Here is a 15,182-nt window from a genome sequence, read left to right as displayed (position 1 = left end):
CTGGGAACTACTAGAGCGTGTTGTGGACAACTTCCTAGCACAGGGGATAGAGAGCCTGGCCAGAGGAGAGGCACTTCTGGACCTGCTCTTTGCATCCTTCTCTCTAAATAGGAGTGATGTGGATTTTATGGGGAGTGGCCACTCAGTGCATATGGAATTGGATGGATGGCGGCACTCCAGGACTGGTGGTCGAGATGTCCAACTTGAGTGGTATCCAACCAGTGATGAGTGTGTTTTCTCAGGCTTTGGTGATGGGACCAGGAATATTTAATGCCTTGTTGGGAGACATGGCGGGAGGGATTGAGTGCATCCTCAGCAGGTTTGTGGGTGACACTGAGCTGAGTGATGTGGTTGGTTCTCTAGAGGAAGGGATGCCATCCAGAGGGACATGGACAGGCTGGAGAGGTGGGTCTGTGCAAACCTCATGAAGTTCAACAAGTGCAAGTGCCAAGGTCAGGGCAATCCCAAACATGGACACAGGCTAGGCCATGAGTGGATTGAGAGCGGCCCTGCACAGAAGGACTTGCAGGTTCTGAGGGTTGAAATACTGAACATGAGCCTGCACCACGTCCCGGCAGAAAGCCAATCGTATCCTGGGCTCCATCCAGAGCCGTGTGGGCAGCAGGTTGAGGGAGGGGATTGTCCCACTCTACTTGGCTCTCATGACACCATAGCTGGGGTACTGTGTCCAGCTCTAGGACCCACAGCCTAAGAAACACACCGACCTGCTGCCGTGGGTCCAGAGGAGCCACAAAGACCATCAGGCAACTGGAGCAGTTGCTCTGTGAGGACAGGGCTGAGAGGCTTGGGGGTTGTGTAGCAAAGAGAAGAGAAGGCTCCCAGGAGACATTCGGGTAAGAAAGGGAGGGACACCTGGTTGGTGTGTGTGGGGATGGGACGAGGGCTACTGGTTTTAAACTGAAAGCAGATGTGTTTAGGTTAAATATCGGGAAGGAATCCTTTCCTCTGAGAGGAATGAGACACTAGAACAGGTTCTCCAGAGAAGTTGCAGAAGCAATTTCAGGGGGCTCGAGCTAGATGATTTAAGATCCATTCCATCCCCAGGTGATTCTAAGAGTCATTGCACAATTCTGGGTTGTATGAAGTGGGAGCACAACATTTGAGATGAAAGAGGCAGGGACTTCACCAGCAGCGAGGACTCGCAAGTGGCCACTCCCAGGAGTTTGGATGTTTCACGAACAAGGAATGTTTGTGGCCCCACAGGGCTCAGGGACACGGCATAAAAGGCTGCGCTGCTGCAGGCTCTGCATCCTCCTCCTCTCTGGCCTGCCTTTCCTCGAGGAACGAGGTAAGCCTGAGTCCGCTCCATCTCTCCCTGTGGGCTGAACTGCTGTCATGGAGGCTGCCCAGGCTGATCCTTGGGCTGCCTCAGCTCGGCCCTGACACAGAACTGTTGAAGGGCTGTCAGCCTTTCCATGGTGGTGGCTGGGGACAGCTGGGAAGAGGGGGCTTTGTTCCAGCAGAAGGGGATCAATGGGGCTCAGCCACAGCGGGATGTGCCCAGCAGAATTCACACCTGCTGTGGTGTAGCAAAATGTCCCCGGACATCTCTAACACAGCCATGTCTGTTCTGGACATGGGCTGTGGCCAGTCCTTCCACAGGGGCCTTAAAGCCACTGTGCTGGGTCCTATTCCTGAAGTGGGGCGGCCTTCCTGTGCCGTGCCACTCGCAGGGCACGAGGAGGGTCGTGGGAGCTGTAGGCACAGAGCGTGTTTTGAAGACCAAATGTGTCCCTGGAGAGAGCTGAAGGACAGACAGACTGATCCTGAGGCTGGTTGGCGCTCCCTGCTCTGTGTTGCAGCTTTGCCTCCTGCGCCGAGAGATGTCTTGCTGCAGACCCTGTCCCCCACGGCCCTGCGGCCCCTGTGGCCCAACCCCCCTTGCAAGCAGCTGCAGTGAGCCCTGTGTCGCCCGCTGCGCTGACTCCACGGTGTTCATCGAGCCTTCGCCGGTGGTGGTGACCATGCCGGGCCCCATCCTCAGCTCTTTCCCTCAGAGCACAGCCGTGGGATCCTCTCTGTCAGCTGCTGTGGGCAGCTCCCTCAGCAGTGCGGGGGTTCCCATCTCTTCTGGGGGCTCCCTTGGGCTGGGGGGGTCAGGCCTGTGTCTGCCTTTCCCCCGCTGCGGTCAGATCTGCTGAAGCCGGCGGGTCATCCCCTCTGTCCTTGGCAAACGGGCCGATCTCTTTCCCTGCCTGGCCCCCGCACACGTGTCCCTTGGTCTGTGTTCTGTGCCGCTGCTTTTGCTCCTTCTCATTAAAGCCTTTGTGCAGCATGGCTGGAGAGTTGTGGTCGTTTGTTCTCCTCCTCCCTCAGCTACCACCTGCTCTGCCAGGAAGATCCTTCCCTCTCCCATGGCAACAAATGTAACCCCAATGATGGGGCACTGCCCAGTGTTGGTAGAGCTCCTTGAAGTGACTGCAGAGCAATAGAAAGACATTGGCAGGGAAAAGAGGAAAAGAAATGCCGCAGAGGAAAGGAGCAAGAAAGGAGAAGGAGAAAGGACCAAGGTGGGCATACAAGTAATGCCACACCGAGTAAGCTGGTGTTACGGTGGGAATGGTCCAACGTGGAAACAACTGCCCAAAGCGTGTAGCCCAGTCTCCAGTTATTGGATGCATCCAGTGTAGACGCAGAGAGTCCCAGAGCAGCCTCCTGTGCGTGACCCACTTTGAGTGGGTGATCTCCACCTCAGCTGCTGTGTGATTCATCAGAGATCATTCCACAAGTGACCCAGCAGCAGAGTAGAGCTGCGAGGGTGTCAGCATGCTGAGGGAACAGAAAGGCCAAGGTCCCACTCAGAGGTGATCTCAGATCACTGGATTCAGAATCCAGAGTGCTCACCATTACACCGGGGCACCTCCTGCATAGCTCACCTCTGGCTCCTGTGCCCAGCCTTGCTCAGCCTTATGCTCCTGGCTGAGGCTGGCTGTCTCTCCATCGCCTTGGACATCCATCACCAAGTGCAGCCTTCCTGCAGGGCCTCCAGGCACTCTCTGATCACGCCACCCTTCAGGGCAGCAGCTCCTTCTGCAGGCCCGCCGTGGCCTCTCTTACAAGTGCCAGGCTTGAAACCTCACACAATCTTGTCTTTCCCAAATTGCAACAAGCTCTTTCTGTCTCAGGGCAGACTTGGAAATTCACTTTCACCCAGCAGAAGCCCCCTTGCCTTCTCTTCTCCAGCCCAAACCAGCCCCGCTCCTTAAGGACTAATGAGAGGGAAACATTGCCCCATCTCTACAAAAGGTGAAGAAAGACCTTCTGGGGAACCCAAGGAAAGGGGCTGGAGAGGCAAGGAGAAAGGACAGGTGAGACACCAAGGGCTGAGCAACGACTGAGCTCCAGTTCCTGTGGGGAAGAGGTTCCCTCACTGCCCGCGGTGCAGGGCAAGGAGGGCAGAGGCCTCTCTGGGAACTCCTTCTTCTCAGAAGGAACTTGACTGCCAGGCGTCCCAGGAGGACACAAGTCCCAATGGCTGCTCAAAGCAGGGCTGCAGACAAAGCAAGAAGCAGGAGACTCAGTGCCTGAGCCCCATTGCAAATCCCGTGTGATGCCCAGGCGTGGGGAATCACAAAGATCTCTGCACACCTGGCTCCAGTGGCTCTTTGCTCTCTGGGAGTCTCTGCAGGATCCAGAGTAGCCCCCACAGTCTGCTTTTGCCAAGGCCGACCTGGCTCAAAGCCAGTCTGTGCCTGCTGGGCTGGGAGGTGCCTGGAGTCGTGGGCAGGAGGCCCGGCTGAGGGGAGCAGGAGCAGGAGCTCAGCTGCTCTGTGGGAGCAGAACTTGCAGAGGGAAGAAGCCGCGCTGTTCGGGAGCAGGAGAGGCCGGGCAGTGTGGAGCCAGGCTGAAGAAAAGCTGGTCTGCCTTGGCCAGGAATGACCGAGCCCTGCTCACCTGCCTGAGGGCAGCTCTGCCAAGCACTACCCCGCAAGGCTCCTGCAGCGCTGCTGCTTCCCGCTCCTGCCGCCCGCAGCCGGCGCTGCCTCCTGCTCCTCCAGTGCCCACGGGCACTGCCTCCCGCACCGCCACCTCACACCCTGGACTGGCTCCAGCTCCTGCACCTCTCACACTGGCTGCCCCCTCCTTCCACCCCCTGCACACACCCCAGCTCCAGCTCCTGCCATGTGCCTGCGCTCCTCTGGCTCTCACACGTGGCCAAACTCACGCTGCTGGGTGCTCCTAATGGAGCCCCTCCAGTTGTAGAACACAAGTCCTGTTTCACTGGGGAATCCTCCGTGGTCCCCAGGCCTTTCAGGAAACCTCTTCAGTGCCATGGCTACTCTGCAGGATGGATTGCCATCTGGAATATTCACGTGCTCCAGCAATGGTGCTGAGGGTGCCACGAGCTTCGCAGGTGTTTCAGTGTTGTGGTGGCTGCAGGAACCAGCTGTGTCCTGGGCAGGCCAACCCCTAAAGGTTTTCCAAGAGAGACGGCACCCACAGCACCCTGTGTCTCCTCCATTCCCAACACCCATTCCCAACACCCAGCCACCTCTAGCCAATACAGTGTCCCTTGGGAATACCTGCTTGGCCCTGATCCTGGATCACCCTACAAATGGTCACGGCAGCAAACAGACAAGGATGGAGAAAGCTCCCAGGTCTTTGAGCTGAGCCCATGTGCAGCAGGCTGAGCCTCCTCTGCCCCTACAGGAGGTGCCCTCCTGTGCCTGAGAAGCTGCAGCTTGAGCTGCCAGCAGGGAAGGGAGGAAGACCTGTGTGCTCATAATACGCAGGGCCTCGAGAAGGGAGCTGTTCCTGCTGCTCTGCAGCCACCCATGGGTTGTACCAGGTGGCAGGGTCAGAGGGAAAAGGAGGGCTTTGGCCAGGGGTGCCCAGAGAGCTAGAGCCAATCAGGATAAAAGTTGTTGGGCAAGGCAGCTTTGGTGAAAGAGTGCCCTAGTAGTGGATGGTTCCAATCCATGAACCTCTGGGTTATGGGCCCAGCACGCTCCGGCTGCGCCACTCTGCTCCTGCCAGGTTTAACTGTCACCATCCCCTGTCTGGCCTGATGCTGCCAGGCACTGCCAGACCTTGCTCCCTTCCTTCCTCTCTTTTTGGCCCTGGACACACTTTTGTCATTCCTAGACAGGTTAAGCTTTCTGAATGAACTATCTACAGGATTTTAGACCCTTGCCAGTGGTACCTGGTTTTGCCCAAAGCCCCTGATGTGTATTATTTTTTAACTATTCAATATGGCAAGCAAAAAAAAATATGAAGAATCAGTCCTGCAAACATCTATCCAGAGACCGGATCCTTCTGGTAGTGGTCTGATGGCATGATGGCAAGGTGTCAAAAGCCTTTGTGTGGAATTATGCTCCTGTTTACAAATTACAGTCACAGCCTGCTCTAAACTGCCAGTCCCAAGGGCTGTTGATATGGCTGACATTTATGCCTTTGAAAATTGGACCAAAGATTTAGCAATGATTTTAATAATATAGAGTGTTGCAATATGATATAAATTATGTAACCCTAAAAATGGCAAGAAATAGTACCATAAGAGTTTATATTATTGGCCTTTTTTGTTTTTTTTCTGCTTTTGTCCAGTTTATTCTGGAAATGGAAGATTTCTTTTGGTAGATGTCTGCTTGTGTGCTGCTCACCTGAAGCACTTCCCATGATGGCATAGAAACTCAGTTTAAAACACAGGTGAAAAACTAACTGACATTAATTCAAGACTGAAGTATTCAGCACTGAATCAACTCCAGCAAAGCCAACCTTTGTATCCTGGAAAGACAAGTTGAACAAGCGGAACAAAAGAAAACTCTTGTACCAGTGCATCACAGCTGGGAAACGTCACAGAGAAAACACTAGTGTTCTCCTATTGTGAAAGGTTTGACTTGCACCCACCTTCCTGACTGTGCCCCAGGCAGGTCTGATGCTGCTTCTGCTCTTCCCTGAGCCCTGGCTTTCTCATTTGTGTGAATTCTCTCATTTGTGTAAATTCTCTCATTCCTGTGCATGCAAATGTCTGGTGGCCTGGCTTTGCTGGGTGCCAGGCTCTTACCCAGTGCTCTCTCACTCCAGTTCCTCAGGAGGACAGGACAGGGGGACAAAATGAGATGAAAAATCTCATGGGTCAACAGAAAGACAGGGAGATCATTGACTGATTACCATGTGGGCAAACCAGACTGATTTGGGGGAAAATTAACTTACTTCCTTGCCAATCAAAATTATTTGGATGGTGAGAAACAACCTACAAAAACTACATCACCTTGCCCCTACCTTCCCCTTTTTCCTGGGGTCCATTTCATGGTATTTTTATTGATGATCTGGACAAGGTGTTGAGTGTGCCTTCCGTAAATCTGCAGACAAAATGGGGGGGAGCATGGATCTGCTGGAGGACAGGAAAGCTCTGCAGAGGGATCTGGACAGGTTGGATTGATGGGCTGAGGCCAATGGTTTGAGGCTCAACAAGGTAAATTGCTGGGTCCTGTGCTTATGTCACACCAAGTGCCTTGGAACACTCCAGCCCCTCATGACAAGAGCGACACTGAGGGGCTGGAACATGTCCAGGGAAGCAAATGGAGCTGTGGAAGGGTCTGGAGCACCAGGAACAATTAAGGGAGGGTCAGCCTGGAGTAAAGGAGGCTCAGGGGGGACCTTCTTGCTCTCCACAACTCCCTGATGTGAGACTGTAGCCAGGTGGGGGTCGGGCTCTGCTCCCAAGCATCAAGCAATAGAAGAAGAGCAACTGGCCTCATGTTGTGCCAGGGGAGTTTTAGATTGGATATTAGCAAAAAATTCTTCACTGAAAGGGTTGTCATGCACTGGCACAGGCTGCACAGGGCAGTCACCATCCCTGGAGAGATTTAAAAGATGTGTGGATGCGACACTTGGGGGTATGACTTACTGGTGACCTTGGTAGTGCTGGATTAATGGTTGGACTTGAAGATCTTAAAGGTTCTTTGGAACCTAAAGGATTCTATGATTCATTCCTGAAACTTTTATCTCCTCCCTTTACTGACCAGTGGGGGGTTGTGGTAAGTTCATAACAATTTGCCGTTGCTGATTCTTCCTCCACCCGTTTTTCCACTGCTCCAGCGTACATCCTCTCTGGGGTAGCAGTCCTTCAGGATAAATCTGCTCCAGTGTGGGCTGTCTCCAGGCCACAGTTCTTTTGGGGAATGGTCTACGTACAGGATTCAGGCAGGCAGAAGAGCCCCTGACAGATCAGGGGCTGAAGCTGTGTGGTCGGACTTGCACGTGGTCTGGTCATCCAGCCCATCTTGCTGCTGGGCCTGGCCAGCTTCCACCCTCATAAATCCACAAGCTATGTGAGCATAACCTTAAAATTAGTTTTGCCTTGCTCTACCTCTGCATTTCTATAAGTACAACTGGTTGTTCTAGTTTTTGCTCTTTTGTCAAAATAAAACAAGTGAACACCTGCAGTTTCCTTTCATATTGAGATGATTTTGGTTTCTTTTGCAGTAGCTGAGAACAGTTGCTCCATCATCCTCCCCTGAGCCTCCAGGGCTCCTGGCCTCCGCTTGTCTCTTCCGAGAATTCCTGCAGTGTGTGGTGCGTGTTTGTGCATGCCTGGGTGTGGGTGGAAGTGTTTTGGTTGGCCTCTGCTAGTATGTTCTAAAACCGTGTATAATAAAAAAGATTAACTAACATATGATTTCATCATACCAACAAGTTGCTGTCTGGAGACCTGATCCTACTGGGAGCATATGAAAATTGAAATAGCCCCAACAGTTAGCTATAAGAGCCTTTTGAATCAGAGAAGAGATGCTTCCTCTTAGAGAGGAAAACAAAGGGATTTGTTGGGGTTTTTTTTCTTTCATTCTCTTTATTCATAATTTCTCTTTCTCTATGCCTTTGGAATTATTTCTCCTCTTGAAGACAGAGAGAAAACGCCACAACTTTTTGTAACATAAGGTAATATTTAATTTTCTGTTCCTCCTTCTTAGTTGGTTCCTAAGGCAAAACCAAAACATACTTATGTTTCCATGGTTAATTTTTCTAATTGGCACCTGGAGCTGTATTAGATTCTACAAGAGAAATCTATCCCACCTTTAAGCACCAGCAATGTGGATTTTTACATCTGAATTACTCACTCATCCAAAAGGAACCAAAACATCTCTGGCCTAAGTATGTTATTTTCAATGTTTATGATGGAGAAACTTTATACTGACAGTACATTTGCTTATTTCTATTGCCTGTAGAAGACTTTGGCAACTGTAGCTGCTTATTTTGCTGATAAATGTGTGGAACAAATCAATCACAGTGTCTGTATTTTCTCATCTCCTCACCTCTCTTTCAACATTGTTAAGGAAAAGAAAAAGACATTTTCAGAAATCCTGAAAACCCAGATTCCAAAAAATCTATTTTATCGTTATTACTGACGCAGTTTAGCTGTTGTGTAGGTAGCAAGAGTTTTCCTTCATCTGGGTAGAAGCCAAATCCCACTGGACATACAGATATTTTCATGAGACTCCAAGCAATTTATTTTCATTATTTGTTTGGAATTTTTATCTTATCTCATACATGTGAACCTTGTAGAGAAAATGTTAGTCCTTCATTCTCTTAGAGTAAAACTAAACTCCAGGTCTTGTGGGCCACATTATCTTAATCCCAATGGTGTAAATACAGAAAAAAAAAAATTATAATTCTATTATTGTTTTTATGTGTCTTTCAAAATCATCCAAGTTTATTTTGGCTAAAACAGTCCGGGAAGTTTCCCAGACAAATAATTCTCTTAGCAGATTTGATGAGATGGAAAATTCCCAGAAAAAGGAAGCAAGGGGTAGATATGAGCAGCCATGTCTATGCTGAGCATCTTTTTATTCCCCAGAGCTTATTTTATATAAAAACTCAGAATGTGGATTTTATATGATTCGACAAAACAAACAAACACTTCTGGCAGCCTAAACTTGTTTAGGCTTGGATTGTACTTCTGCAGGGTTGAAATGAAATAATGTATGTGGGTCACTTCTGCTAGAGTCAACCCAGCAGGTAGAAAGCCACAGAATCTCCATATCATCTGTCTTAGAGCACCAATAATTAAATTAATTTCAGTTAATTCTAGCTATCCAAAAATCTGGTATTTGCATATTGCATACTCACTTCATTAAGAAGTATACCACCATTCCTTGCATCCTTGAACATCCACGTTAGAAGGAAAAAAATTCTGCATCTGTCTTATGGTATCTTTCTCATCATTAAATATGAAGTGATTCTAAGATCCCTGGCTCCCATTTAGATGTCCATAGACATTTAGATGCTGAAGTTAACTGAGAGGAATCCAGCCCATCCAAAGTCTAATTCTGCTGTCTCATCAAAAATGCTTCTGTCACTCTAAGGTGAGCTGCCCTTTGGAGGTATCAATTTCTTTCTGTATAAAATGAACACAGAATGGTTATTTGAAATTTGTATGTCTGTCTTCTGTTCACCTAATTTCAGGAAGACAAATCCCAGCCTGTTACTGTTAAAGATGATTTTGAACAGGTTCTCCAGCATAGATTTTTTTTCATGGGGGTCACTGTCGTATCCAGTCCAAGTTTCATGACATGTTTTAAACCCCATTTTGCTGCAACTGTAAATATTTCTTAGTCCACAAGTCTGTCTCCAGCTGCTAATCCTTTTGTAGTGTAGTGTGCTTTTTTCTCTTTTAGGATGAGACCTGTTGAGGAAATGAAGCTGGGAAACCAAACCGTCACTATTCACTTCTTACTTTTGGGGTTTGCCTTGCATGGCAAGATGCAGGTACTGTTTTCACACTGATTTCCATTGCGTTTGTGGCCATCTTGATAGGGAACTCTCTTAACTGTTTTGATCACAACCACTGAGTCTGTCCTACACATGCCCATGTACTACTTCCTGCAGAACCTTGCCTTGACAGAGATCTGCTGCAGGCTGAGCATTATCCCCAAGATGCTCATGATTCTGCTGATGGAGGAAAAAATTATTTCCTTCACAGCTTGTGCATTGCAGCTCAACTGCATTATCCTTTTTGTCACCTGTGAGTGTTTCCTCTGGAGTGCAATGGCTTGTGACCAGCAAGTGGCAATATGTCATCCTTTGCAATATGCCACCACGATGAATAGGGATCTCTGTGTCAGGATGACCCTTGGGTCTTGGCTGTCTGGTGCCCCTGTGGCTCTGAGCTTCCCCACATGGTTCTTCTGTCTGCCCTTCTGTGGGAGAAACATGGTCAATCATTTCTTTTGTGGTGTTTTCCCTGTGTTAACGTTGCTGTGTGCAGACACAGCCTTGTTTGAACTACTGATTTTTATTGCTGTTGTCATAATAGTAATGATTCCTTTTTCTCTGATAGCCATCTCTTACCTTCGCATTATCCATGCTGTTCTTCAGATACCACCAGCTGTGGGCCAGAGAAAACCCTTTTCCACATGTGCAGCTCACCTGCTGGTGGTGGCTCTTTTCTACAGCACAGCTGGCATCATCCACCTGCAACCCAAGGCCAGCTTCTCATCCAACATGAAGAAAATGGTTTCCCTGTCCTACACAGTTATCACCCCGATGCTCAACACCATCATCTACAGCTTGAGAAATCAGGAATTCAAGCAAAACCTGAAGAGATGCACTGACAAGTGGTTCCTTAGGAAGCAGGTGGCTGTTTTTTCACTGTCCAGGTGATGGATTCCTTGTAGCTGCACAGAACATGAGAGTTCCCCTCCTAAAAGTAAAATGAAATTTAAGAATAAAGTGAAATTCCTTTCAAAGAGACCTGTGCTGTTTTAGCAATCTTTTGCTCTTAAATCCATACAATATTTTTTTACTCAGCATGTTAGAATACAGTATAGCTGTACCTCTGACCTTGCAAACAAATGAGTAGACCTGAGTCAGTGTAGGAACACTACAAAAGTGGATTATAAAACTCTTATCCTCCCCCACCAATCATTATACTTTTATCTCCCTAAGTGTATAAAATCTCTGTCATGGGAATAAGAAAATTTTTTTCCTCTCTGACAAAGCAAAAGGGATAACCTGAAACTCTCACCACCACCATCTCCACCCCCAAAAAGCCCTCAAAAAACTCATTACTGAGTTGAGAAAAAAGTTAAAACTTTATGATTGGAGGGAAGGAGACATGTCTCCTCAATGTATCAGCTAATGTTGGACCTGAGCATGAATCCAGAGGCTATGGAATAAGAGCTGGCGATGGTACTGTGCCTGGCTGGCATGGTGTCAACTCTTCAGAGCCATCCTGATGGTGTGTCCTTGGCATCTGTGGCTCAAACACTGTTCATAAAACATGAATGTTTTTTCTATTGCTGAACAGAGCTGGTACAGAGGCATGTTTTTTTTCTCCAGTTCTAAGTCCCACAAAGACCAGTAGGCTGAGTGGGGGAACACAGTCAGGACAGCTGACCCAAACTGCCCAAGGGGATATTCCATACCATATTGTATTTTGCTCAGCAATAAAAGCACCTGGAATGGAGGAGCAAGAGGCCGTGTTCGTGGTTAAGGTGTTTGTCTTCACAAGCCACAGTTAGACATGCTGAGCCACTGCTTCCTAGGAAGAGACTGCACATCACCTCTGGATGGGAAGCAGTGAATCAACTCCATTTTTTGCTAGTGTGTACAGCTCTTGCTCTTCTTATTAAACTGCCATTACCTTGACCCATGAGTCTTTTCATTCCACTTTGATTTTCTCCCCAGGGAAGAGGGGCATAGGAAGAGGTAGGATGTTTATACTGTTTCAGGCAGCTTAAGATTAAACTGAGTTACTTTGCATTTTGCAATTAACCCACTTCCTCATACAAGCAGTTTTCCACTTTTACTTCTGTGTTAAGTAAATACCTTATTCTTGTATAAACATGTGACCAGCTGACATATAGAAAAGATCCTCAAGATCTTGTTTGTGGTGTTATGCTGGTGGAACCTGAAGTTACCACTTCCCACGCCCCCTGACACTGGTTTTCTTTGGACAGTGTGAATTCGTCCCCCAGACATTGGCAGTAGTTGTGAACTACTACTACAGTTGAACAAAGCTAGCAAAGGCCGTAAAGAAATAGCCTATATGGTGAATAAATTAAGCATCTTATTAAGGACATGTGGAAGGACAGTGCCTGCTCCTTCAGGGTACCTGGTCAAGGACCTTTTTCAATGTGGCAAAGATAGGAAAGGGAGGAAGCAATGAACAAGAAAGTACAGGAACACAAATCTGACTGTCAAATGATAAGGGAGACAGTGTGGAGAACCAAACCTGGGCTAGCAATAATGTAGTGAAGGGAAAACAGGGATGAACAAAGGGAGGGTAGACAGAAAAAAAAGTATAAAATGTCAGGCTGAGCCCTATGCCTCATCCCCACAGTCATTCTCATCATCTTACTAAATCTTTGCAGACCTTTTCTAGCTCCCAGATCCCATCTTAGAGCAGGCCTCGACCATGTCTGTGAGTTCAGGTTCTCCTGGTAAGGCATCTATGATTTTTCTGCACTCCTCATTTGCGTTATCTCTCACTAACTGCCTTAACAACATCTGCCTTAACCCATCATCCTCAACCTGCTTCCCGAGAGAAGCAGCGACCTTCTCCATGAAAGAGAAATATGACTCGACCACCCCTGAATTACTTCAGTATATCGCCTTCTAGGAGCAGACAACTCTATGGTTTTCAACAGGGCTGTCATGCCGACCAGCTGAGCTTGCTGCAGGACGCTAGGGGGAAAGGTCTCCTGGGGATTGGGATCAGAGAAGGGACCAGTCCCCATAAGAGCATCCATCCCCACTGGTATCTAGGGTCTAGGGTCCTCAGCAGGGAGCTGCATATTCCCTAATGCGGCTTTATCAGCCACCTTTCTCCAGGTAGTCTCAAAAATTGCACATTGTACAGGTTGAAATAGGATTTGACCTAAGTGCCTGATATCAAATGGAGCAAGCAAATCCGTGTTTATCACCGTTATCATTTGCATAACCTCAGCACAACCAAGCCCATGTTGTACAACCTTGGATTGCAGATCCTGTGCAACCTTCCAGGCAATTACCTCATGCTTATCATGCTGGCCTGAATTTGGGAGAGCCTTATACACTGGGAAAGCTTGGATCTCCCCTTTCAGGGAGTCACTACCATCCTGAACTACTGGCACAGCCTGTGGATGCAGTGTAGCAGCTTCCCAATTACTCTCAGAACCCTCAAATCTGCTTGGCATCCCCAGTGTTTCCAATAAATCCCAATCGCCATCCTCCAGAGCCCGCATCTTAAGCGACTCCCAGAAACGGTTGTAGTGGGTCGGACGCACTGTCACAGTGCAGTCCGGGAAGGTCCAGGGGCAAGACTAGAGCAGCCTTTACTTTTGCCGCCTGGCTACAGTGGCTTTACACCCTGGGGCCAAAGCCTCCTCTGCCTCACTGGCTGTCGATGAATTGTCGGGTATGAGCAGCTTTGAGGAGCCGTGAACGAAGAGAGGCAGGCGGGGAAGAATCGACCAACCAGAGGAACTGACAGCAGAGGCTGCAGTCGGCTGTGCAGGGTTTGAACCGCAGCCCCTGTCAGGGATGCAATCTCGGGCGGTTTGAACCGATCCGGCGCTGGGGCTGCTGTGGCCGTCTGCAAGGCTGCGGCCACGCCCGGAGCCGCCGCTGCCTCCTGTGCCGTGGCACCGCACGGAGCCGCTGCCGGCTGGGGCATGGCCACCGCCACCGCCGCTTCTGTTGCCAGTCTCGGCTCCGCTGGCAGCTGGGGTGCAGGCTCAGTGCTGGCTGCTGACACCGCCGCTGGTTCCGGGTTGGGAGCATCTCTTGCAGGCGGGGCATCTCCGGCAGCTGCAACAGCTGCTTGTGCAAGGTGAGCAGCTCCGCCAGCTGCTGCGATGTGTTCGGCAGCTCTGTCAGCAAAGGCAGATGCCATACTAAAAGGCTGACTGCTTGGTTCTGCGCTTGCCCGGAGCAGTCTGTCGCTATGGAGGGAGACGAGCCGCATGCGGGCATTCTCGGCGTCACCATGGGGGCCCAAGACACAAGCCCACTGAAACACGGCGCCGAAAAAGCAGTGACCACCGCTGAGCCGGACGGCAAGGTGGGCTGCACAGGCCACACATGAATTTTTCATCCCCCCCATGTACTTCAAATGGATTAAAGAAACAAACAGTTTGTGATATTACAGTTTCTTACCACGGCATGCAAGAAGATTTTTTTAAGCTGCGCGCGAGAAACGCAACACCGCCCTCTTTTCTCACTTCACCATTTTCAGCTTCATCTCACGGGACTCACTTTCTCTTTCTCTCTGACCCTGAAACCGCCACGTTGAAGAGTGTCCTCGTTCAGGCTTTACGGTGGAGAAAGCCTCGCTCCCTTTGTGCTGCTGGCTGCATGGTGTCCTCTTCAGTTCAGCGCGGAGTGTGCTGGCTGCAGACAGGAGGCTACGCCGGATCCTGTTGGCTCTGCCGGCTCTGTGTGTGGAGGGGAGAGGGACCCGCCAGTCCCAGGAAGCCACGCTGGATGGGTTTAGCTGTGTGACAGTCCATGGCTGGTTTTAGCTGCCTGCAGCTCTGGGACAGTTCCCCCCACAGCGGCCCAGGGTCTGCGCCGCGGTGTTGGGGAGAGGGGGGTAGGAGCCCCGGCCCAGCGCGGCAGAGCCCAGAGGCTCCAAGACCCCCTCCACCTTCCAGCAGGCGAGCTGGGAAAAAAGGCAATTCCTGCTTTTCCATGCTGTTTAAATATGTAAATTGTGAGAAGCGTCATTAGTCTAAAAGCCTGTCCATCAGCTCAGGTTCAGCTCACTACAATCTGTGTATGGGTGTGTGTATCTGTGTGTGTATCTCTGTGTGTATCTCTGTTTCTCTGGGATATGTGCTCAGCTTTGCTGCTGGTTGAACCTTCAGACAGGACAGTGGCTCCTCTGTTCCCCCCACTGTGAAGTTTCCTGGGCCAGAGCAGCGGAGGAGCAGGCTGCACTCCCACATCACTTCACAACCTTAAAGGGAAAATCACACAAGTTATAGTTGTGAGAAATGAGACAACTCTTAGTAAAAAAATTAAAATAATTTATTGAAAACAGAAAAATGGAAAAATTACAGAAATTAGAAAAATATAAAAATTTGGGATCCTATGGCTCGGTAGATGGCATGCCCCAGGAGCGCAGGGATTTTAGATCTTCTGGCTGAAACAGCACTGCACCTCAGGTAGAGAAAAAGGACTTACAGTGCTTGGCTGGCTTTTGGCTGGTCCAAAAGCAAAAAAAAATTACTAAAGGC

General features: G+C 49.4%; 1 protein-coding gene across 1 annotated transcript; it reads left to right on the top strand.

Annotated features, from left to right (window-relative positions):
- The first annotated feature begins 9,771 nt into the window (after positions 1–9,771).
- LOC138116457 (olfactory receptor 10A7-like) lies at positions 9,772–10,687 on the top strand. The gene has a single exon (XM_069025803.1). The coding sequence runs from the start codon at positions 9,826–9,828 to the stop codon at positions 10,621–10,623; it is 798 nt and encodes a 265-aa protein (XP_068881904.1). The 5' UTR covers positions 9,772–9,825; the 3' UTR covers positions 10,624–10,687.
- The last annotated feature ends 4,495 nt before the right edge of the window (positions 10,688–15,182 follow it).

This window comes from Aphelocoma coerulescens, chromosome 10, assembly GCF_041296385.1.
Source record: "Aphelocoma coerulescens isolate FSJ_1873_10779 chromosome 10, UR_Acoe_1.0, whole genome shotgun sequence".
Classification (NCBI taxonomy): Eukaryota; Metazoa; Chordata; class Aves; order Passeriformes; family Corvidae; genus Aphelocoma; species Aphelocoma coerulescens.
Note: the sequence above shows the minus strand (reverse complement) of the source record. Positions and strands in the feature narration are given on the sequence as shown.